The sequence below is a fragment of the Mya arenaria genome, chromosome 6 (assembly GCF_026914265.1).
Source record: "Mya arenaria isolate MELC-2E11 chromosome 6, ASM2691426v1".
In the NCBI taxonomy this organism is placed as follows: domain Eukaryota; kingdom Metazoa; phylum Mollusca; class Bivalvia; order Myida; family Myidae; genus Mya; species Mya arenaria.
This window is the reverse complement of record NC_069127.1, coordinates 54472841-54499702: the sequence shown is the minus strand read 5'-3', so window position 1 is coordinate 54499702 and position 26862 is coordinate 54472841. Positions and strand designations below refer to the sequence as shown.

At 33.5% G+C, this 26862-nt stretch overlaps 1 protein-coding gene across 1 annotated transcript in view; it reads right to left on the bottom strand.

Annotated features, from left to right (window-relative positions):
- Positions 1-12060, bottom strand: part of LOC128239127 (deleted in malignant brain tumors 1 protein-like) — a 68151-nt gene extending 56091 nt beyond the window's left edge. Inside the window, exons 1-3 of the mRNA XM_052955612.1 lie at positions 11787-12060; positions 9248-9424; positions 1-12 (exon numbers count right to left, since the gene is read on the bottom strand). The exon at positions 1-12 is cut by the window's left edge and continues 136 nt beyond it. Of these exons, the coding sequence (XP_052811572.1) occupies positions 1-12; positions 9248-9424; positions 11787-11850 (253 nt within the window). The 5' untranslated portion in view covers positions 11851-12060. The remainder of the gene's footprint in view (positions 13-9247; positions 9425-11786) is intronic.
- Positions 12061-26862: the final 14802 nt, after the last annotated feature.

Genomic DNA, 26862 nt, shown 5'->3' with positions numbered 1-26862 from the left:
TCGCACTTGAACCTAAATAAGAAAAAAAAATACATTTTGAAGTTCAATACAATTTAAACGTGTTTTTGTCTACGTAAAAAGCAAATCCCTCCGCATGTCGTTAGGTTGTCAAAAAAGACTGATGGTCATGGTGCCTGATAAATGGAAATATTGAATTCAAATTCAAGAAAGGTCTTAATCAATCTTTGCATGGCAAAGTTACTTCCCAAACACTGCACAAATTGTTGACACACGCTCACTCTTCAGCCCGTTTTCAAAGCCAAACTTTAATAACACAGGTTTTCATTAAGACCTTGTAATATATTACTTGTCATTTAATATTGTGGAAATACAATTATTTTAAACAAAATTCCGATCGTTCTACTGATACAATGAATATGGTGAAGTTTTCATTTCTATTTTAAAACACTAGTCTAATAAAACTTGAACCTTAAAATGAAATTCATTTATTTCATGGCGTCTAAAATGTCCTTTGTGAAAAGCTCCCGACTGCCGTAAGGTAGTCGAGTTAAAATGATGATGATGGTACCTTTATGATGGAAATTAAATTCAAGCAAGGTTATGATAATTTGAAAATTCTTATACGACTCACAACCATTGTGTCAAAAGGAAAACATATTAACTAGACGTGCTGCAATGCGACCAGGTTTTCAATTTGCGCTATTAAAAGGTGTTTGAAAATTAAACTAAATATGAAACGCATACAGGTGGTCAAGGAAAACTGTTGGCTTCAGCTTTTTCTTGTTATACTAGAGCATTGTCAATTCACCAATAATACCAAACTCGTCGCTGAACTGAAACAGTGAAACAGTTGTGTGAAAAGTTGTTGAAAAAGATATCAAGTATTTTGATATGGAGCGTTTATTGCCATTGAGCTTTAACCAGGAATGTATATAAGTGGTTGCAACTCTGTAGTTATAAACAAGCGAAATACAAGAAAATGTATTTCACCAATGACCCTTAAAGAGTGGCCTTTAATTTAAACCTTTTTACATTGGATCATTTTTGCTATCGTACAAAGCATGGCAAACAAACAGACAGACGAAGCTAAAATACAAGAAATTCTAATTAATTAACCTTTAGTGTGATTTTAACCTTAGACCTACTGAAATGGGTTTATCACGCCGACATCTAGTGGTAAACATTTGTTCATTGTTGTTATTCTCGGACATGTTAGAGTCCGGACAAACTCAAACACAACTAACATTTACAAACAATTCGTTAGTGATGTATTGACTTTTGTACTACTGGCATCGGCTTTGCACGTACCATGCCGGCTTCTTGTGGTGAATATTTGTTATTTTTATACAAACCTTTGCATGGCCAAGATAGAACCCGGACACAACACATATTGATGTAAAACACCCGCCAAAACGCCCGCACAAACGCCTTTATAACCCAACCTAGATTGACTTTCGAAGATGAAGTTGTGTTATTGTGTATTCAATATTGAAATAAGACATTCTTTGAAACAATATTTGGCCTCCGAACTACTCTTTATCACAACCTATACGGAAACATTTTCATTTCTATTTTGATACACATTTAAGTACAATTCTCGGCACAATGTTGCTATATTTGATTCTGTAAAGCCTTAAGTAAATAGTCAATGGATATATTATTTTGTAAACTATTGATTTAATTACATTTTAGTCATGCTTTGACGCCCTATTGAGCTTGGTAAGGTCAAAATGTATTATAAGTGCATAAAGGTTGTTCAAATAAAACTTTTAAAAATATTCATCATTTTGGTGCAGTTGGCGGCAATCTTAGATTTTGATTGTACTCGAATATCATTTTGAACAATGTGTCAAAAATGATATTCGAGCCATAAACGAGAAGTTCAATCCTGAATTGTTCTGATCGTTTAAATTGAACAGATGGTTAAACTGAACTATTTTTTTCTTATCTTAAATCCATCAAGCAATAAAGAAACTTTTTTTTATTGTTCGTAATAACACACGAATATTAATGGGATGTGCATGAGATTCCATCGTTTTGCTTTTTTATGTTGACATTTTAACATTTCAAATAACAATTTTGTTTGCCAGCTTAAGCATATTGTTTTTATTGTATAAGGAATGAATTTTCTCACACAAAATGCGTTAACAAGATAAATGCAGAATAAATACAGGAGTTATGGCACTAAACCGCTTAAAAAGGAGATAACAAGAGTAAAGTTTATTTCAATATACATTCAAAAACTTATTCAGTTAGTTAACAGTTTTATTTAAAAAACACACTTAAAGTTCGAATGCGTAGGTTGTATACGTTACGATTATAAAAAATCATAAAATTTATTAACCTCGACTCAATTCACCCTTATCATCTTAACACCGATGGAAAACTAGCGTGAATTGTCTCGTGTGGTCTAAAAATGTTTGCTGTGGGCTGATAGAACTATGTCGGACGAAGATTTTAGATTTTCAAAATGAAACACCAAAATGTTTCTAAATCAACACTATATTACATTTACGAAAACGAAGTGTTAATTGCTAAGCTCTGGTGTAAATACAAACGACTTCTCTGCAATGATGTTACAACTATGATAAAGGCGGACATATCATAGAAATACACAGCGTATATGAATTCAGTATATACGAACAATATAGATGGTGTATAATCGCTGACGTCACAGAATTTGACGTCAACCTTGCCCAGGAACTCGTATCGATGGACGGAGATTTTTCTCGCACTTCTTGGCGCATAACTCATAGTTCCTGACTATCAAATGACCCGTGAACAGCTCTTGATGTAATCGTATATGTTTATATATGTATGTAAGATACTGAATGTCTAAGAAAAAACTATGTTATTCAAACATGTATGCGGCATAATATATTTGCATTGCACAATTTTATTTATTACCTGGTGGAAAAGCTTTTCTGCTTACTCTGTACACTATATATTGTCATTTCTAATATTGATGAATCAGTATTTGTTTATGATATGAACACGTGTGGTGTAAATAAAGATAAGTTGAGATGAGTTGAGTTTAATGCATGATAAATGCATGGAAAAAGCAATGATGTTTAAGAAAGTAGTTGATTTTAATAAAACAACAACAACAAAAAACAATTTATTTGTTGAATCGAGATGTTATTGTTTAGTGGATGGATGGATGGATGGATGGATAGATAGATTGATGGATGAACAGAGCGAGGAAGGATTAAATGCTTGAAGTTTACACTTGAATGTCTGACAAATTAAGCGCTGTTGTATAGCGAAACTTTGTAAGCAGCACATGACACTAAGTGTTAATTCTTAACTTGTGAATCACACAGTGTTCCAAATATCTCGCAATTAGCAGAGCTAATATTGTAACTTCACAGGGGCGAGGCTCATTATCGCAAGGGCAAATATGCAAAGCAAAATGGCATTAATATAGTTCACAATGATATTTGTAACCAGAATTCAATATATTATTAAACAAATAATGTTTAATAAAAGAAAGTATATCTAGAGTTTTGATAAAATTATTGACGTTATACTTATCATCGGTTCAATGATCATATTAAACAAAATAAAGGCAACAAGGGTGTCACACAAACTCAAAATGATTAGGTTTACAAAATGAAAAAAAAACTAGATGTGCATCAATGCGTAGACTTGTATTTACAAGTATTCTACGGGAATGATGAGACTTCGATTAATTACATGGTAGTGTAAGAATAACGATCTTAAGGTGGAACGCGACTATGATTTTTTTTCGAGCTACTGCCTGAAAATTGGTATACGAATAGAAGAGCATATGCCCAGTTAGGGACTGTTTTTACTTTTTTAATATTCTGAACAGTTTTGAATCTAAGAGTCTTCAAAATATGCCGCTGACGTCAATTTGAGACGTCTCTCATATTTTTGCGTTCCAGCTACAATAACCGATATTTTAATCAATTCTTCGTTTACAGCTATGAAATTTCAACGTCAAGTGCATCTTGTGAAAACGAATACGCTCATATATTTTTCTCTCTTTTGTTGAACGTTATTGTTTCTAAATTCGTCTATAACGTCATTTTTCGCGGGAAAAACGGCGTCGTGTTTCGCTAAAAAAACTACGCCTTTCTTTAATTCTTGAAAAAACTGCTCGTTTAATTTTTTACTTTTTTAAATACATGTATTCAATGTTTTATTATAAATCGCCTGATATCAAGAAAAGGGTACCTAACCGACTTCGTTTTTGCGCAGTATCAAATAATCTAACCCCTATACCTGTTTCTTTTTCAGTACGTAGTTTATTTAAACGTTTAGCATGACGTTAATCGAATTGTTTTTGTTTATTAAATGGAAAGATTAGAAATCTAAGAGTGTCTGATCAGTGTTATGTTAGGGATATTTATTATTGTGGTTGTACAAAATATCTAATTCCACACAAGACGGGCGCTGAATAACCAGCTTTATAAATCAATGACTTAAATCTGGCGGCTATTTTAATGAGAGGCTTTCTTAATTATTAAGCAATCTCATTTGCCGAATTATAATATTTTGATAATACACATCAATAATCGTTCCAGTCACTATGCTATGAGCTGTGACTATGCTGATTAGTGCTTTGTTTTTTATATATACATCTACAGTAATAACGCAACAATAAACGGTTCTACTACTTTATTAGTTACCAATTTCTTTAATAAGTTTCAGTAGAGATCTGCAGTTATATCTTCAGTTATAAGTCTCTAAACAAAACAAAGGCATAGTAAATCCAGTGCGTGACACTCATTTTATACACCAAATATAACTAACAAATCAAAAAATGATAATCGACAGAAATCTGCATTGTAATAAGCACAAACGGATCCCGGCGGTAGAGGAGTTCTGAAATCAATGTATTCTTGTCTAACCTCTTGTGTCAAAGTCTCAAATAGTATCACGGAGTCATTTGCCTGTAACATTGGTACTAGACAAGGGGATAAGTCAAGTTCAACAATATTTGCTCTATTTATAGACGAGTTATCGTATATTTTAAGGCTAAATTGTGGTTCAGGCATTTTTATAACTAATGATATTCCAGACATTATATGTTTAATGTTTGCTGATGATGTTGCCAATTGCGCTGAAACTGCAATTAAGTTACAACAACAGGTAAACGCAGTCGATCAATTTTGTTTTAATACTGGAATGGAAATTAATCTTGATAAAACTGAAATTATTGTATTCCGTAATGGTGGTCCTCTACGAGCATATGAAAAATGGTTATATCGAGGACAGTCAATTAAACCTACTCCTGTATACAAATATGTGGGATTATTGTTTACTCCACAGTTGTCCTGGAGATTAGCTCATGTTAAACTAGCTTCTCAGGCACAAAAGGCGATTTTTGCTTTGAAAAACTATCAAAAACCGATTGGTTATTTTCCAGCTGAAGAGCTTTTCAAGATACTATGATTAAGCCAATAATATGTTATGGCTCCTAAGTATGGGGATATGAGTATAGCCAAACCATTGAAATGATTCAAAATAAATTTTGTAGACAATTTTTTACATGTAAGAAAAACTACGAATACTTGTATGGTTTTAGGAGACTGTGGAAAATTACCATTATGTATAACATATTTTACAAATTGTATAAGGTATTGGTGTAAATTATTATCTATGCCATCTTGAAGGTATCCAAGGCAATGTTACATAATGTTAAAGTCCCTAGATGTTGCGGGAAGGATCTGTTGGGCTACCAAAGTAAAAAGTCTTCTTTTTACTTATGGCTTTGGATATGCTTGGATATCACAAGATATTGGTGATTGTAATTTATTTGTTAAAATGTTTAGAGACAGGATAATTGACTGTTTTACTCAAACTTGGCACGATCATGTGAGTTATGCCAGCCGATGTTACCACTACAGCCACTTTAAGAGTTTACTTAACATCGAACGATATTTGTTGATATAGATGCCATTAAAAAATAAAATTACATATGCTAAATTTAGATGTTCTTATCATGATTTGCATATTGAACTTGGAAGGCAATTAAGCATTGCACTGCATGATCGATTATGCAATTTCTGTCTACTGAACTATAATATATCTGAAATTGATTGTGAATACCATGCCTTTTTCCGTTGTAAAAAATATATATATAAGGAACCAATATTTGTTAAATTGGTATGAATCTGGTGATGATCTGAATAGTTTGTATGCCCTATTATCCACCAATGACTTTAACACAATAAGAACATTAGCAGTGTACATATTTCATCTTATGAATTGTATCAAGGAATAAGAATAGTTACACCTTTTTGTCACCTTTTCATCTCATGTATAAATGTACTATGACATAACTTAAAGCATTTCGTATAATGTTTACTATTTTGAAATGTATTTTGGGCCGGAGGCCTTTATTTACAAAATAAACTCTTGACTTGACTTGACTTGACTATAAAATACGCGACTATAGAGTTCAGTGTTTTGAATCTAAGTTTGATGTGGTCAATCGGGTATCGTTGAATAAAAACATCTTTAATCAATTAATAAATTCCACTAATAGGGGCAACCATATTATTGACTAATTTGGTAGTGAATAAAAGTCTTGAACATTTTCAACGAGGGTCATTTGTTACGCAACGGTTTGGGGAGGGGTAGGGGATGGTCAGTTAAAAAATATCATTCTTTGAACAGAAAGAAAATGACTCAATACATAACGGGGTCAAAATTGAATGTTACATCGGCGTTAATTTAAAACACACTAAAGTTTTAAAGTGAAACTCTTATTCAAAATCAATTTTCCACATGTATAACAAACATTTATTTTCACTGATAAACCCTTACTTCTTACTAAATAATAAACTCATACAAAATATTATTCACTGATTACAATATTGTAACTGTTTATGTAATAGTAGAAAGCGCAAAAAAGATTCATTTTTTGTGAATGCTAAAGGATTTACTATGGTCTCATATTTCAAATTTAACTCGGTATTCCTCATAAGAATCATTGTTTTCGATATGTATTTATTCTTAAAGGCATAATAAAACAATAGAATTAGTTGTGGTAAATCGTATTTGTGTTTAATACGAGTGTTTGCACTGATTGTAAATGATCACATTGAATTGTTTCTTTTATCTCATCTTATTTAGGGTTGTTATATTTCCCACAAATGCACTCACACGAACGCATGTATACGCCCACATACTCGTAGATGCACGCACGCCCATACACACGAACACGCACACACACACACGCGCACACGCACACACTATGATAAAATATATGTTCCGAATTGCTCAAATGATGATCTTAAAGTTAATGTTTATAGTGCAGTTAAATGTTTAATTTTGCATTGTTTGTTTTAATCCATAACGAGTTATTTTGTTTTCCTGACTTTACCACGCAATCAAAGCTTCTCGTGCGTACAAGCAACTTCATGAGACAACTTTCGGCGATGCATTCAATGTATATGATACAGAAGCCAACATAGCTACCTTATCCGGCATTCAATGTCCCTGCCGTGCGAACAATGGCTGTGCACGCGTGCGTGCGTGCGTGTGTGTGTGTGTGTGTGTGTGTGTGTGTGTGTGCGTGCGTGCGTGCGTGCGTGCGTGCGTGCGTGCGTGCGTGCGTGCGTGCGTGCGTGTGTGTGTGTGTGTGTGCGTGTGTGTGTGTGTGTGCGAGCGTGTGTGCATACATGCCTGCGTGTGAGAGCGTACATGTGCGTGAGAGCGTGTGTGTGTGTGCGTGTGTGTGTGTGCGTGTGTATGGGCGTGCGTATGATCGTTTGTGTATGTGTGCGCATATATGCATGCGTATTCACGCGTGCTTGAATGTGGGATGGTGTGTGTGGTGCGTTTTTACGCGTGCTTGCGTACGTGACTTTATTGTACGTTTTGTGCGTGTGTTTGTATGTAAGCTATAACAACCCTTAACTAAATGAGCTTATAGTAACTATTTAAAGATGCACACCTACTCTCCCATCTCAACTCTGCTCAATATCTTAATTTTCCCCATGGCTGGACATATTCATAATATATCCAAACATTGACGTAAGAACATAAATAATATTATATACAATAATAGTACAGTTTAAAATTATAGCATATTGGTGTCAAAATATTTATATAGGAAGGATATAGGTATATATATGTATAAATAAACAGCTTATATTCTACATGCAAATAAAATAAGTATATTTGACTTCAACGATAGTAAGGTCGTGTGTGATTTGACGCTTGGTTGCAGAAAACTGGTCGAAAACAAAGGTTCTTATGAGAAATACCGAGTTGACTTGAAAAAAAATGAGCATAAGACAAAGTATTTTTTCATTATGAGATAAGAGTAGACACAGTAAATATTTTAGCATTCACTAATAATTTAATGTTTTTGCGCATTCTGTTATTAAACACGCGGTTAAAATCTTGTAACCAGTACTTATTTTCCATAAATGCTTTATTGAGTAAGAAGTTAAAGTTTTATTAGACAAAATTGATCTTGTTATACAATGTTGAATTATCAATTTAACTAAAATTAACAAGAACTGTTATATGTTATTGATCAGTGGTTTATTCAAAACTAAGCTCTTATTGGCGTAAGTAATAGTTTGATTTACGTCATGCTAAACGTTTTATAACAATACGTAATAAAAAAAAACAGGTATAGGGGTTAGATTATTTGATACTGCGCAAAAACGAACTCGGTGAGGTACCCTTTTTTTGATATCAGGCGATTTGTAATAAAACATTGAACACATGTATTTAAAAAATCAAAAATTTAACGAGCAGTTTTTTTCAAGAATTAAAGAAAGGCGCAGTTTTTTCAGCGAAACACGACGCCGTTTTTTCCGCAAAAAATGACTTTAAAGACGAATTTCAAATAAATAACGTAAAACAAGAAAACAAAAAAATATATGTGCGTTAACGATTTTACAAAACGCACTTGAGGTTGAAATTTCTTAGCGGTATACAGAGAATTGGTGAAACTATCGGTTATTGTAGCTGGAACGCAAAAATATAAGAGACGTCTCAAAATTGACGTCAGTGGTATATTTTAAGGAGTCATAGTTTCAAAACTGTTCCGAATATTGAAAATGTAAAAACAGTCCCTAATTGGGCATATGATCTTCTATTCGTATACCAATTTTCAGAAAGTAGCCCAAAAAATATTCATAATCGCGTTCCACCTTAAGTGGACCTTGACGTTTTGAGAGCGCTGGTTTTTCATGTTTACTGGAAAAATTGTTTCGTGCGTTACAAAAGCAGATTAAAATGTGAAAATGGTTTGCACAAATTAGTAGCCGAATATTTATACCTAATACCCACATACCTCGAGTACAAGTTGGGGAAATACCATCCAATTGGCCGTCAGCTTGACATGTTCTTATTAAATTGCCATTTGTAAGGATGTATCCTCTTGCACATGAGTACGTAACATTTGTCTTGTAGTCAATCGTTGCCCCCGAATCTTTCGAAGCATATCCTACAGACAGTACGAAGCAGGATCCTGTGAAAATGAATATATAACTTCGAATGTTAATTTGTAATTATACTTTAAACCCTTGAAGAGAAGGAAACAGATTACATTTTGGCATTTATTTTTACTTAATTTGTTTAAATTGATTTGTTTTATGTATGTATGTGCATAAGCACCATACAACTACAGAAAGCCTCATTTGAAATGCAATTAAGCTTAAGTCAATTCAATTTCAATTTCGTTATACATGTATGTTTTATACATTCTTCTACAGTAAAAGTAAGCAACCTTGTTATATGGTCATGATATTATGTTAAGTATCTTGTAAAGATAGAAATGTTCAAATATGTTCAATTTGAGTCTTAAAATTCATGTCCGGTGTTTATTTATGAAATCAATAGTATGTGATAGTAAGCATTACTAGCGCTAAATATAACGTGGATGCCAGTAATAATGTAAGAGCTTGTCATTGTACCATTTTGCCATGTAACCCACTAGTAAATCATTAATGCATGTAATGTTACCTCTAGTTATTGCCATACACTACAGTTTGCATGATTATATTTGGAAAAAAACTTCATCAGTCGAGTATTCTCCATTTTTAAAGTAATAATACTACTTTTTAGACCATTTTATGTACATGTAGGTAACAATGGTTCAATTCGCAAGTATTAAACAAATTTAATTCAAACACATTTATACGAAGATTGTTTTCAAGAGTTTCGATATATTTTTCATTAAACAAATTATCATTGACAAAATATCAACATCGTTTCAATGATTTAAAAGCATAAACTATATTTTTAACACCTTCATCTAGTTCTGGGAAGACCGTATTTTGGTGACTTAAGTCGATAGAAACATTTAAAACCTCGGTATGATAAATATTACCAACAAAAGTATTAGTTCTAATGTTTCAAAATATTTATGAATTATCATCAAGTGATGCTATGTTTGATTTATTGGAAGATTGAAATTCAATTCGTTTTCAAATCACTCTACGTCTAATGTATATTTTATCTCGGAGTGATTTGTAGCACGAAAATGTGACAAAGCTATGTAAAATGTAACGGAGCATGATCCCTCCATTCATTTAATGAAATGCAATAGTAAACCTTCATTCAATAAATAGTAATTTGGTCATGTATTTGTGCCCTGTTTAATTTAAAAGTGATTTCGTGCACCTACTACTACTACTACTACTACTACTACTACTACTACTACTACTACTACTACTACTACTACTACTACTACTACTACTACTTCTACTACTCCTACTATTACTACTACTACTACTACTACTACTACTACTACTACTATTACTACTACTACTACTATTACTATTATTACTACTACTATTACTACATAACTTCTACTTACTCTACTACTACAACTACTACTACTACTACTACTACTACTACTACTACTACTACTACTACTACTACTACTACTACTACTACTACTACTACTACTACTACTACTTCTACTACTACTACTACTACTACTACTGCTACTACTACTACTTCTACTACTACTACTACTACTACTACTACTACTACTACTACTACTACTACTACTACTACTACTACTACTACTACTACTTCTACTTGCATGCAAGTCCCAGCGAATATAGGGAACACGCATTCATGTTACTTTTAATTTTTTTCTTGAATATTATTTACTGTCATATAATTAATTGTATGTACATATTCATTGACATCAAGTTTGTTTAGCCCTTACAGTTCCAACACTGTAGGAATCCTTAACTTTCATGGACCAAAATTCTGAAAACTTCACGTTGTGACCAGTATCCCTAGAAAGTCTTTATAGTATGCTCTAATAGAGATTTCCCCTAATTGGTGAAATGCAATTTTCCAATTTTACAATCGTTTTCAAAATATTTGGATTTTACAACGCAAAAATAATCGTTGCCTATATAACATTCAAACTAACCGTGTGTCACTTTGGAAGTTTGGGTCTTTAACAAATGTTTGCAAATAAACCGAATTTGCAAACTTATTCCTGCCCTTACCAGTATAAATATACGCGGACCAGTTTATTTTTCAAAATGCCAAAATTCATGGTACCATGTAATAATACAGTTATTTATTTTTAGCAGTGAAATATGCTGTTCATATTAACCGCAATATCATTATTGATCTTTGGCCATATGAAAGTATATTTTCACAACTAATAGGTAAATAGTTCTACCTATAATGTTATTATATTTAAATAATTTAGATAATATATGAAAACAGTAACTATTTCCTTTCATACTAACGGCATAAATTGTTCACTGGACTATGTTTTGTGTTCATTTAGGCTACATGAATTTTTGTGACATAACACTTGAAAAATATGTTTTGAAATGAAAGTAAATAAATTATCTTACCTTGACAGTTTATACACGGAATAAAAATAACCATGAGAAGCTTCCAAAATGGACCAGCTCCCATGATGCCAAACGATCTTCAGTGGTGTTGTAGAGTTCTAAAGCAGTGTTACACAGGCATACAATAGAATTTGCAATAAATCATTGATCTTGTATTAAATTATTGCAAAAAAGTGTCCTTCAATATGATGTTCAAGATTCGTAAAATAGACGATCAATAGTCCAGCTCTTTCACACAAGCCCTGTGCATTATTACTGCAAGTGATACAGCAGATGTTTACTACCGAGCACTCTTGGCTCAAGTATGATGCAAATGAGGAATTTCTTTCCAACTACTCTAAGGTTGTTAGAATGCAAATGAGGAAAATGTGGTATTGTCATCATGTCACACTCGAAGGTGCTTTAGATGAGTGTGGGTTTGTTTTAATTTTAAGTCAGGCTTGTTAAAGGATGTTTAAAATATGTAACATACAGAGTTTAATTATGTGTGCTCCTCTTTCACATTGGATGAGACTTATTTCTTTCTTACTACTTATAGTTTTATTAGGATGCAAATGAGGAAGATGTGGTATTGTCATCATGTCACTATCAAGGGTGCTTTTAATGTTGTTTCTTTTTAATTTAAGGCCAGGCTTATTAAAGGATGTTTAAAATGTGTAACAAACATAGTTTAATTGTTTAATTATGTGTGCCCCTCTTTCACATTGGAAGATACTTATTTCTTTCTAACCACCTATAGTGAAACTATGATGCAAATGAGGAGAATGTGTATTGTCATCATGTCATACTAAAGGGTGCTTTTGATGTGTGATGTGCATTCAATGAGACTTATTTCTTTCTAAATGTTGGATATAAATGGTCGAACCACCTAAAGTGTTATTTTTATCAAAACACTTTTAATCTTTAATGACCAAAACTTTATATTGATTGAAACCGTTGTCAACGTTGCTATGACAATTACAATAATGCGTTTTGTTGATACTAATTTTGACGATGCTACTGACAACGAGTGTGTTGATAATAATAAGTATGATTATGCGATGGGTGTTGATGACCATGTTGATCTTGAACCAGTTTTATTAACCAAGTTGTATAACATAGTCAAGACTTGTCGATGAAGTCTGGTTTCCACTATGGATAAACAATAGTGATGGTAAAGAATGGTCTCTATCATTAATACACTGTCTTCAATGTGCGGACTGCTCTTAATCTTGGTGATGAAGACATAATATAATAAACATAATACTAATATAATTTAATAACTTAAACACATCAATAATACCCTGTCCTCATGGTGAAGAGTGGTTAAAATGATAACACTAAGACATCTGTTTCAAAGAATTAAGCATACTAGTATTTAGTTCGATATAAACACATTCGTTCACAATAAACAGTTACGTAAATTTACTTTAAATCAATCGGATTAAACTCTTATGCGAATTGTACACAATGATAGCAATGATACTATCAGCAATATCGACTATAAAGTGATTTTTGATTATGCTTAATCATAATACACCGCTTTACAAGAATCTATTTTATATGTCCTATATCTTACGGTTCACAAGAAAATAATTGAACAGAAAACGTGTTGTCTTCCTGGTCACGATTTTACGGCTACGAGTTTTTTTCTTTCTTGGTAGCAAATTACCGCATTTATCTATAGTATCATAATAAAATGTGCACTTGTAAATGTTGTTTCCACTTGAGTTATTCGTAAGAGTATTAATATGAAATTGCAGCTTTTCAAGATGATGCACTGGAAATATTTAACTCATGTCTCATTAAATTCATTGCGAAATAACATTATACTTATCACCTCTGTTTGGCACGATGTTACACGTACACAAACACACGGTGCGATATTTTTGTCAATCAGATAATTTTCTATTTATTTTACTAATAGCAAGCAGTATCCTATAAGATATCCGATACACAAATTTGTGAAATTTGGATGTCTGGTGACCTTATTACAGTTTGGTATGATTTTAAGAGATTTTATGTCCACACATAAAATCAAAAGCATTATACCTAAAATCATATATTATAACAAACACGCCTTTTTGGAGTCCAATATCAATTGAATCAAAGAACAAACTGTTACAACTTCACTGTAAATATGAAAGCCTAACCTATCGACTTAACTAACATCTTACTTCCTTCCTACACTTATGTGCACACAAAGAAAATAAAACCATTATACCTATAATCATATATTATGACAAACACGCATTTTTGGCGCCCAATTTCAATTGAAACAAAAAGCAAATAAATACAAACTTGAACAGCTTCACTGTTATATATTTTCTGTTTTAAGTATGCTTACAAGTAATCATTAAACTTTAAATATGATAGGTTTAGAATTTGTAAGTCCTAAATAAGGAAGTGCACTGAATCAATCTGAGTGTATAATTATGTCGACATCTTGTGATTGTTATGTTTCCTAATGTGTCTTCCTCTTGTGAGTAAACGGAAGACACTTATGAATTAAGTTGAATATGGTCGAGACATTGTCTAAATAATAACAAATCACGTTACTATTATTTAAATAACAAATGTTTCATACTAAGATTAGGTTACATCAATGAAACGCGCGTAGTGTATTTGTCATCGACGTGGAGATGCTACGAAACATTTTTGTAATAATATAATTAATATATACTTTTTAATACTAATAAAACTAGCCATTCTTAATAAAGAAAAGAAGACAAAGCAAAAAGCAGTTTTGACGATTTTTTAAAAATTAATTTGAGGTTTTTTTTGTTTAATTTCGAAAGGTAAAACATGCCCATTTTGTTTTCCTACATAAGAGCTGACATTCAAAGATTATCTATATTGTTATATGTTATTTTGTTATAAATTCATTTCGGATCAATAAATTTCTTCCTGTGTAATAAAATGAATGCTTAGTTTTAATTTACTTTATTTCATTTTCTTGTGATCAGATTGTCGAAAAGAACTTCCTTGAATTCTTTTGACCACTTATTTCATGATTTTATCGTACACTTAACATGTTTTCCTTGTTCCGTGTAACTGTCTTACATTGCTTTAACTAATTTGAGATAAAAGATATAATTTATAAAGCAGCTGCGTGTTTGTAGTTATTTTACTTTTTAAATATTTAATGATATATTCCAAATTAAGGAATACAAATACCCATATTTACGATTATATAATATGTGAACAATTGTAGAAATTACACTTAAAAAGGCTTAATGAAACAAACTGTTTCCAATAAGAAAAAATATTTATCGTTTAAATTTTAGTAAATCCTTTTAGGGATTCAGATTATTTTGTTTCGAATAGGTGGTCTTAAAAGGAGTTTAAATATGGTCTATTATTTTACCAAGAACTAGTTAAGTCATTAGAAATATCTTTACTGATATATGCAACTTTTCCCAGCGTACAGATGTATGTAGGTGTGTATAAATAAATGTGTGTTTGAATGTGTGTGTTATGTATATGTATATGTGTGTTAGTTTGTGTGTATGTATGTGTATGTTCATGCGTGTATACAATTGTTATAGTTTCAAAAACACGTTTACTATTAAAGAAAAAAAAATTGTCATACGTATATAATTAAGTGGATTTTTTTTTATCATTTTTAAAGAACGAATATTTTAAATATATATATATTTATCATCAAATGCATTCATAGGAATTTTTTATTTGGATCTTCTTCTTGCTTATATGTTTTCACAGAGATGCGTTAAAAATAAAGGCCCTGTTTCTTTTACCGAGTAGGCTGGCCAACCCGTGCATAACATGCTTTTATCATAATCTGCGATGTAAAGGTGGAATATCGGACTTGTATTGCTGACTTTCTGCGTAGCAAAGTCCTATGCATTGATCACATCGATAAAGTGCACATGTAACTTTTTGTGTAGAATGACGTTATACTCGGCCGATATCAGATACACATTATTGCCAATGGCTAAAACTCATATTTAAAATGGTATGTTAGGTCCTTGTCTTAGGTTGTTAATGATTGTAAAAAGTATCACAAAAAAATGTTAATATAACCATTTAAATTTATTTTAAATATATTTACACTATAGAGTATTAATGTATACAATTATTCATGTTTGAAAAATATCAACTTAAGTTAATTGATTTCAGGAGATCGGTTAAAGTACTCGTAGACCTTCAGTACTTAGGTGGATTTGTTTGGCAGGAAACTAGTAACATAATTTCCTCGTGTATTTGTTGGGTATGTAGCTAAAACTAATATGTTTTTGTCACTCGAGGGTTTGTATTTGGTGAAATAAGAAGTTATTTTGAAATGTCTGAAAGCGAAGATATAAATTTGAAAAATTCTTTGGTTAAAGAATTGCATTGGTATTTTGACAATAATTTTGACCAGCTGAAAAGGAATGTAGAATCTGATACGGAATGGGCGGCGGAGTCGACTAGGATGAGAGTTTAAAATTCTGTCTCATTATAAAGACCTTGCAACAATAAACAGTTTGAACTTAATTGGGATGTTCTTGACTTTTGTGATAAAGCTATTACTTTGAGAGAAGTTGACAGAGTTCATCAGTTCATAAAGGAAATAAATACTAAAATTGAGCATCTAAAATTATTATATTTGCCGAAAACTCACCTACCGGGTTGAACATTATTGCTGAATACCAATTGTATGATGTTGCTAGTGATTCCGATGACGATAAGCGGGTTCGTTAGGCTGAATTCGACTCGTCAAATTTAAAAAAAAAGATTGAAAACAGTCGGCTTCCTTTGTTAATAATGGCCTTGCTGGGCAACATTCTTCTTTTGGAAGCTTTCGGGGAGGTCGAAGCCGCGGATCCTGGCAGAAGGACGTTTCGTGCAGCGTTGAACAGTCATTTGTTTCAAATGATGCTCAGAGGGACTCTTTTCAAGCGGATGCGCCGCAGCCCTGCAAGGAACCACAAACTCCATGGGTATCGGGCGAGGCAGAGGAGTAACCAGACCGGTGGCTGCAGCAACCGCCTCTCCACAGACGCAGCAATTCGTCCCACCAAATGGCGGACAGTGATTTTGAAAAGTATTGGTTATTATCAAATAAAATATGTTTCAATCAGACTGAATTGCAGACTTTTGTATGAAAATTTTGAAAACTCTATTTCACAACATTCTGTTAAGGAAAAAGCTAAAGAATTGTTTTATATTTTGAAAACAAATACTTGAGGCGGATAATAAATTTGGTTTATTATAGAAAATGGATACGTCTCACCTTTTATTATCAGTTAACCACCATGTTTTATCATGACAAATCATCAATCAGCATTACGAAATTATGTATTTGTATCTTCAGCAACAGTACATGATTCGTTTAAGATCAAATTAGTTTCAGATGCCAGTCATTTTGGTTTTCATTCGTTTCGTTCTAGTGGTGTAACCGCTTGTGCTGAAAAGAAATTATCTGAAACTCTATTTAAAAATCATTTCAGTTGGATATGTGCTTCTTCCAAGGACAATTATGTAAAAAACAACTTAAAAGAAAGGTAGTCAGTGACACTGAATTAAACTTATAGTACGTTGTATTAATGTTTGAAAGCATTATTTGCCACTTACAAAGATATTCATTAAAGGTTCAATGAAGAGAGATATAAAGAATTTATTTGATAATTATTTGTGCATTTTGTAGGAATGTAGAATAAAAAGTTATTTTGATTGTTTCATATTAGATCGACTATTCGAAGAAATAGGAGGGCTTTACTACTCGCCCCAGCGTCGTTGTCGGTGTTTGCGTCGGCATCTGGTTTAAGTTTTAGGGCAAGTTGGGATTTTCACTTATAACTCCAATACCCTTTATTCAATTTACCTCATACTTCACACAGTTGCTCAGGGACATTACCTTTTGAGGTTAGATAACTCCATTTTATCAATTATATATAATATTGCCCCTGATTGACTATGAAACTTAGGTTAAAGTTTTAGGGCAGGTTGGGATATATAGGAATAGCTTCCATATCCTTCATTCAAATGATTCACACAGCTGTTCAGAACCATCACACAATGAGGTAACATAACTCCATATTATCCTTCATACAGGTTATGACCCCTGATTGCCTTCGAAACTTAGGTTAAAATTTTAGGGCAAGTTGATTTTTTACGTATAACTCCAATGCCCTTCATCTTAACCACTAAATACGTCGCACAGATGTTCAGGGCCATCACATAATAAGGTTAGATAACTCCATATTATCCTTTATACACATTATGGCCCCTGATTTATTATGGGACTTCTGTTAAAGTTTTAGGGCAGGTTGGGATATGTATTTATAACTTATTTATCCTTCATTCAATTGACTTAATACTTCACACATTTGTTCGGGACCATCACACAATGAGGGAACAATAACTCCATGTTAACCTTTATACAAGTTATGGCCCCTGATTGACTTCGAAACTTAAATTACAGTTATAGGGCAACTTGTTTTTTTACGTATAACTCCAATGCCCTTCTTTAAAACCACTTAAAACTTCACACAGATGTTCGGGGCCATCACATAATGAGGTTAGACAACTCCATAATATCCTTTATACACATTATAGCCCCTGATTTATTATGGGACTTAGTTTAAAGCTTAAGGGCAGGTTTGGATATTTATTAAAAACTTATTAATCCTTTGGTTTAAACATATTTTATTGAGCAAATTTTATCAACATTTCAATATAAATACATAATCAAATTTCAGGATTGGAAAGGTAGAAATAAATTTATAGAGTTCCTTTCCCTGTTATAATAAATTACAATTAGCATTTGAGGTGGATACTAGTGATGGAGTTATAATCATATTAATATACAAGCTCATTTTAAATAATGTTTAAAATATAGGCATTTGAATGATAGACATTAAATGCAATAACCTTTATTGTTGAAAAAACGACAACTTTATTCTAAATTAATCAACTGTATTGAAGTAGAAAAAAATATAGTATGAGAAAGAACGAAGAAGAAAAGAAGGAGAGACAAAGTAAAAGATGTGTAAGTGTTGGTGGTTTGAGTCGATCACTGGCTTTCAAATCATTTTGACAAATAAATATAACGATGAACTGCATCAACAGAGTACTATTTTGTTCTTCAGTCAGTGTGTCATCACCATATAGTAAGCAACGGAGGGTAACCTCAGTTAGAGATTGAACAGTATTAAACATATTTTGCCTTTGTTCAGTAAAGAGAGGACAAATAAAGAGATAGTGGTATGTAGTCTCCCGTCTCCCACACTTGCAAAATGGTGAGGGAACAATATTTTTAACATAGAGATGGTGATTCAAGGAACTACAATCGTTGCGTAGGCGAGTTTGCAGGACCTAAAACCGGCGTATCCCGTAATAAAATATAAGTGTTTTGGGCTTATCAGAATAGAGGTATGATTTAAAACCAACGATATTGTGTATAGCCTTTGCGTCAACTGGAAGAGAATTCCATGCAGATATTGTAGAAGGAAGGAATGATATCATATACAAAGATGTGCGGGCTCGGAAACTAGATATATTGGATGAATTTTTAAGTGTTCTTGATGAAGCTTGTCCTACAGTCTGGGGAACCAGAACCGACACGTAATCTGGCGTATAACCATTTTTCATTTTAAAGAAGAGAAGAAGGTTGTGTTTCTCGCGTCTAGTACTTAAAGTTTCCCAACCAGATTCAATTTGTAGTAAATGCAGAGAAACAAGTCTAGTACAACCAGTAACTATACGTGCACATTCGTTTTGTATTTTATCCAGTTCGTCTGTTTCGGATTGTGTACAATTATCCCAGATAGCATCTGCATACTCCAAGATAGTCCTAATAAAGGAAAGAATTATTACCTTCAGAGACCGCCTTTCAAGTAGATAACGAAGACGTTTCATTATATTAACTCTGGACCAGGCTTTATCTTTGATGTAGTTAATATGAGCATGCCAACTGCAATCATCAGAGAGAGAAATGCCAAGATGTTTGTGAGTTTCAACAGAAGGAATAGCTGTGTCGAACATATTCACTGGTGGGTGAATGGGTTTATTTCTTTTACGATATATGACCATTGATTCTGATTTAGATGGATTGAACTTAACGAGCCATTTGTCGACCCAGAGAGATATTTTGTTAATATCATTCTGTAGTTTTAAGGCTGTAGACGAAGGGGAGTTGACAATAACAAAGAGACTCGTATCATTCGGAAAAAAGGTTTATATTTGAATCAACCCCCTTAACAATATCATTATTTGATGTTTACGAGGAACAAAAGAGGACATAGAATTGATTCCTGTGTGACTCCAGCTTTGATCTCAGATAATTAGGAAGTAGCTCATGGAATAACAAACGCGCTGAGACCTATTTCCTAAGTAATTGGAAAACAAAGACAGTATACGACCAAAAAGTCCTGCTTTTCAAGTTTGTACAATAGACCACGATGCTAAACTTTATTAAACGCTTTACTTATATCGAAAAGGACAACTCTTATTTCAAGTCCATCGTCGAGAGCTTGACAGAATGTATTATAGTGATAAGTTAACTGGTTAACAGTAGAGTCAACGGGCATAAAACCTGATTGAAAACTGGTAAAGAAGTGTGAATCACGAAGAAAATTAAATACATGTTTAAATACAATTCTTTCAAAGACCTTTTCCATTGTATTAAGAAGAGAGATTGGGCGATAGTTCGAGGGGTTGGAAGGATCACCTTTTTTGAGGACGGCGCAGACATTTGAACATTTCCAATCTAATGGCATAGCCGAATATTTAAGCAAAACATTACAATTCACATAAAAATTGGCTAAGTTGGACAGATGCTTCACGTAGGATACGATTATTAATGCCATCTGGGTCCGATGCTTTACCTGTCTTGAGACAATTAATTTCCTCAACCTCAGATGGTAAAATGATTAAGGATTCTAGTTTTCCTTGTTCAGCTCTAATTTCGTGTTGGGGAACAGCTTGACTAGAGTCGTCAACGTATGTTTGGCGGACAAAAAAGTCATTGAGAATATCCGCCTTATGTTGTTCATCCGTAACAATTTCACCATAAAGTGGATTGACTAGTGACGAAATGCCCATTGATGTTGTCGGAGTGATAAATGATTTTAAAGTTTTCCACCAGTCCTTTGAACTGAGCTCACTGGATTTGAGATTCGAAGCAAGTTTATCAAAATAAAGTGATTTAGAACTACGAACGAGAGCAACTACTTCGTTTCGCAAGCTGCGGAACCTAGTCCAATGTGTCGGATTATTTTAGCGTTTAGCTTTTCTAAAGGCACGTTTTCGCTGCCGGATTTTTAATTTAATGCTAGCGTTCATCCAAGGAGGTTCATTTGGATAAATATGTAATACCTTATCAGTAATAGTTTGTGTTAGATAAGAGGTAAACAGATCTATATTAGCATTTCTAACAGTTGTCCAATCAGTATCCGAAAGCTTCTGTCGTAATTGTACATAATTGCCATTATCATATTTTTATACTTTACGACGAGAGAACTTCTGTACTGATTTTTGGTATCTAAAAATTCCAAATACAGGGCAATGAAATCGAATGTTTTGCTCGAGAAAAGGCTCACAAACACCACTATGGACAAGAGAGTTTGAGTTAGAGACGAATAAGAGGTCAATAATTGAGGACGAATGCTCAGTAAAATGTGTTGGTGCTGAGATACATTGCTCAAAGCCAAACTGCTGTGACAGAGAATGAATCTTACGCCCTGAATTAGTAACTTGAATGTTAAGATTTAAATCACCTGTTTACAATAATATCATCAATACCGCTTTCTCTCGCCAAGCCTATTGAGTTTACAATGTTATTAAAGTAGTTGTTACCCGAATTAGGAGGACGATAGAAGACACCAAGCAGAATACGCTTAATTATGCGGATCTTAACTTCCAATTAAAGACACTCGATATCATTTAATTCTAAATCGTTTCTTCTTTTAAAATTGATACCTTCTTTGATATAAGCGGCAACACCACCATACGAATCACCGCAACGATCTCGCCGGGCCGGTCGCGAAAATCCAGGAATAAGAATTTGGTCGTTTTATATTGAAGAAGCTAACCACGTTTCCGAAAAGGTAAGAATATCAAAGGAAGCTAGCTCAGTTGTAAGTAAATCCAATTTCGGTAAAAGACTTTGAATATTGTAGTGTATAAGGGACAGGTAGTTTGGACTACACAAAAAATTCGAAATATTAAGAGAACTTTCACCATTCAAACTGACAGTGGATGAATTGTGACTTGAACTAGGACCAGGATTTGGGTGAATATCTCCGGACAATAAAATAATAGTGTACAACCAAGCTAGTATAACCGTGGAAAATAAAAATTCCGTTAATTATTTCGCAAAACAAGCATTATTACGATACGTTTCACTTGGAAGAGCGAGCTCCGTCGGACATAGACAGGTGAATGTTGTTCGAACGAACAATATTTGACTTGACTGAGTAGCTGCTATGACTGTTCTGAACTATAACCAATGCGAAAAATATTGTCAAAAATAATGGGAATTTAACATATAGACAGTACTAAGGCATGACAATTATTGATGGTATATCACGAGCGGTCAAGATATGCGCAAAAGTAAAAACAAATACATTTCTACGGTTGTCATGCCTTTCAAAACTATACTGTAGATATTCAGCTGGACAAAAAGACATGATTCGACTCTAACCACCAAATAACACAGAAACTGTATAGAGAGAGAAGGGAGAGAAGAGTGAGAAAAGAAAACAGTAATAAATGCAATTCACAAGTAGGCATTGGGGAAGCGTTCTTACAGACCGATGATTAAAAAAAAATATCCGTTTTAAATAAGATCGAAAATATTAATATTATAGCTGTAGAATTGACCAGTAAAGTGGTTATTCAACTAGAAGAAAAAAACAACAGGAAAACATATTTGATGCAAAAAGAAGAAAAAAGTGTTTAACACCTACAAAACAATGAACTTATTGCTGTAATAGTAATTCATATTTTCATCGAAGAGTTTAAACTGTGATCTTAAGGAATTGAACATTAATTTACACTATATGGTAATCAATCGTATGCACAAGTTGATAACATACATAAGAACATGTCAGTTTGTACATAGACACAAAGGATACCTTAACACTATTAAGTCATAACCTATTTAACATATTTTCTTGAAAGATCCTCAGTTTACTTAAAATTGAAATAGAATTTGTTCAAACGAGATACATAAGTAAAATCAAGTAATCATCAATGGTACAGTACAGTACATATACACATTATTAAGATGCCGTAACTATAACGAGTATCCGTGAAGTATGGCATAGGTTTTTTATCTATATGACAAAATAGGTAGTATGCTATGTATAAGGACAGATGAATGGAGATATTTTTATAAATGTTTACATAAAAGCATAAACATGAATATTGAATACAACTTGAAAGACACTAGCACACTCACATGTGTATACATACTTACACATAGTTACGCAATACAACACGCAGTACCATTAATGAGTAAATAACCTAATGTCAGATAACCTTTAGTTTAAAAGGACTTTAACAACTTTTAATGAAAAGGTTTTACACAAGTTTAAATGTGAATAATGAGTGATTAAACATCGCGTTTTAAGTTAAAATAAATAAATGATAATATAAAAAAAGAAAAAAGAAATAAATTTAACCCAATGTTAGCATAGATACTATCTTAAAGATTATTAAAACCAATACATCATGAATCTACAGGTATGAATTAAGGCACAGGTAAATAGTATATGCACAATAAATTCATCAAAGCGAGACAGACATACTCGTACACCACAATGAAAAGGATTAAATCGATGTAAGTGGTCATTTTACTGATATACACTGGTCACCAATAAAAGCGTCACACTTAGAACAGAAGCTTATTGAGGTCGTCTTCTATACTTACACGGTGTACATAACTGCTTCCAAGCATTTTGATTAAGATTGTTCCATCGTGCGTCCAAGTACTGAGTAAATATTTGGGTTTGACTTGTTGCCTAGCCAGGAAAAGAAGTCGCGATCAGTTGGTTCATTTGTTTCGATATTATTTTCAGACATTATGATTGAGTAGGGTAACCTTTTTCCAGTAGTATAGATTTGAAAACAACTGGCGTGGATTTTCAGAGATAATTAGTTTATAATAAACTTATATATAACATTTTCGAAAGTTCACAAATTCAGAAAATTTAGTTTAACTATTCATACTTCGAATTTCGGCCCATCCGACGTTGAATACCTAGCACATCGCAGAGTAATTCTCGAATTAACTGAGAGCAGATTTAAACAGCCTAAACCGCCATGACACCGGAAGAAGGAGTTTATTTATCCTTTATTCGATTGACTTAATACTTCACACAGTTGTTTGGGACAATCACACAATGAGGTTACATAACTCCATATTGAATTTATCCTTAATACAAGTTATGGGCCCTGTTGACTAGGGAACTAAGGTCAAAGTTTAAGGGCATGTTAAAGTTTTAGGGCAACTTGGGATTTTAATAAAAACACTTCTATACCCTTTATTTTATCGACTTAATACCTCGCAAAATCATTGACGACCATCTTACAAAGTTACATAACTCCATTTTTACCCTAAATAAAAATTAAGGCCCTTGATCGACTTTTTTATTGTTTTGACAGGCACATTTCTATATTCTTAACCAGACGTTCACAAAGGGACAACTATTTATTAGAATGACTTGCGTCATTGTCGGACAGGCTGGTAGGAGAGCAGCGTCAAAGTCACCTTACGTATCGAATAATTTAACAAGGCTTTACATATAGTGACCATACTTGCTATAAGGACACACTTGCTAGAAATAGAAAAATGGTTAGAACTGAAAAACTTATGTCATGGTTGACATAGTGTCACCAAACTTGGTATGTAGGAAGAGTTTATGGTGGACTTCTATTGGATAGTGTTTGGGGTCCCAGGGATCAAGGTCTTTGTAACAAAAATAAAAGGAAGCAGTTGAAACTAAATCTATTCTGCCAATCATTAAAAAAACCGGTTTTGTCACATCGGGGTTATTGTTTACTTTTTAATCTTATTTTTATTGATTTTGACAGGCACATATAACATCATGGTTTTCACTTCTAAGACAAAGCGGCGTAGTCGAGCGTGCTGTCTTACGACAGCTCTTGTTCATATAAAGTAATACATATATGTTAACCTCAAAAAAAGTTGTGTTATTTGACTTGGATAGCCAGGGTTAGCTGTCCTAGTGATATTTGGCTTTAATAGCCAGGGCTAGCTGCCCTATTGTGAGTTTTGGCTTGGATAGTCAGGGCTAGCTACCCTTTTGTCAAATTTGGCCTGGAAAGCCAAAACTAGCTGCCCTTTTGTGGTATTTGGCTTGAAATGTCAGGGCTAGCTATCTTTTTGGGATATCTAGCATAGATGACCAGGGATAGAGGCCCTTTTTGTGGTATTTGGCTTGGATAGCCAGGGCTACCTGTTTTTTGTGATATCTAGCTTAGATAACCAGCAATAGAAGCCATTTTGCGTAAGTTGGCTTTGATATGTGGGGCTAGAGTTTTTTTCGGATATTTAGCTTTGATAGGTAGGGCTATATGCTTTTTTGAAATAATTAGCTTAGCTAGCCAAGACTTGAAGTCTTTTTGTGATATTTGGTTTGGATAGCCAGTGCAAGAGACACTATTGTGAAATTTGACTTGAATATCCATGGTTTGTTGTCCTTCTGTGATATTAAGCTTTGAATGCCAGGGCTATAGGCCATTCTGTGATATTTAGTTTAGATGGCCAGGGGATAAGGCCCTTGCATGATATTTAGCTGATATAGCAAGGGCTTGAGACACTTTTGAAATATTTAGCTTAGATTGTTAGGGCTAAATGTCCTTAAGTGATATTTAGCTTATACAGATATGGGTAGAGACCCTTTTGTGATGTTTAGCTTAGATAGTAAGGACAAAATACCCTTTGTGAGCTTTAGCTTAGATAACTTTGGATAGAACACCTTTTGTGATATCAAGCTTGGATTGTCAGAGCTAAAGACCAATTTGTGATATCTTGCTTTGGGCTAGAGACCCTTTCTGTGATATGTAGCTTCGATAACAAGGGATAGAGACCCTTGGGGTATTAAGCTTAGATGACTAGAGATTGAGACGCTTTGTGATAATTAGGTTAGATTGTTTGGTATAGAGACCTTTTAGTTTGATGTAGGTTAAAAAATTAGGTATAGAGACAAGTTGCTTATAATATATAGGGAACGAATCCAATGCAAATAAATTGCAAGCGATATCTGACGCAGTGAAACAACTAAATGAAACATTGAAATTGCAGAATAAACCAATTTCTACAAAAATAACATCACAGAAAACAGCTTTTGAAAACGAAGTGCGACCGATTGAGCACAAAACAAAAACACTGGTGATTGGGGATTCAATCCTCAAATGTATGAAATTTCGGCGTCTGCATCCAAAAGTTGAAATTGACGTAAATCCAGCCAACACGAAGTTATCGCACATCTGCACTAAGTTAAATGATTCAAGCAAGGAAGAGTGGCATTCGGTAATAATCTACGCCGGCGGGAATGATGCTGCTGCCCGGGCTCCACTGGATACAATCTACGGAGCTCTTAAGAAAACCGTTGAACTTTTGCGCCAGTGTGAATGTAAAGTTTATGTTTGCACTGTGTGTCCACGACGGGATGCAAATGTCTCTCCGATAAATAAATTGGTACAGCGTGTGTGTGCAGAGACTGATGCTGAGGTAATGGATATATATAGCTCCTTCGTCTACCGAAATGGCAACGCGGTCCAACATCTTTTCCATAGTGATGGTATACACATTAATGACCAGGGTGAAACAAGGCTATTTCAATGCATCAATCGCCGTGTTATTGCAGACAGGAGAGATTTTCCATCACCGTCTTTGCAAGGTGACAACAATTCCGACAGGAACGGTTACCAATATCAGGTGCGGCACGAAAAACAAACTGGCCACTTCACTGGAAACGCTTACACTAGACATCCGGTTGGACAGTTTACTAGAAGGAATCGGTTAACAGAATGGTCTTGTAATGAACAATATGTGCGACCTGAGACAAGAAGAAACGAGACAACCGGAAGAGATGGTTGTAATTATCCTATGCGCCATCCATAT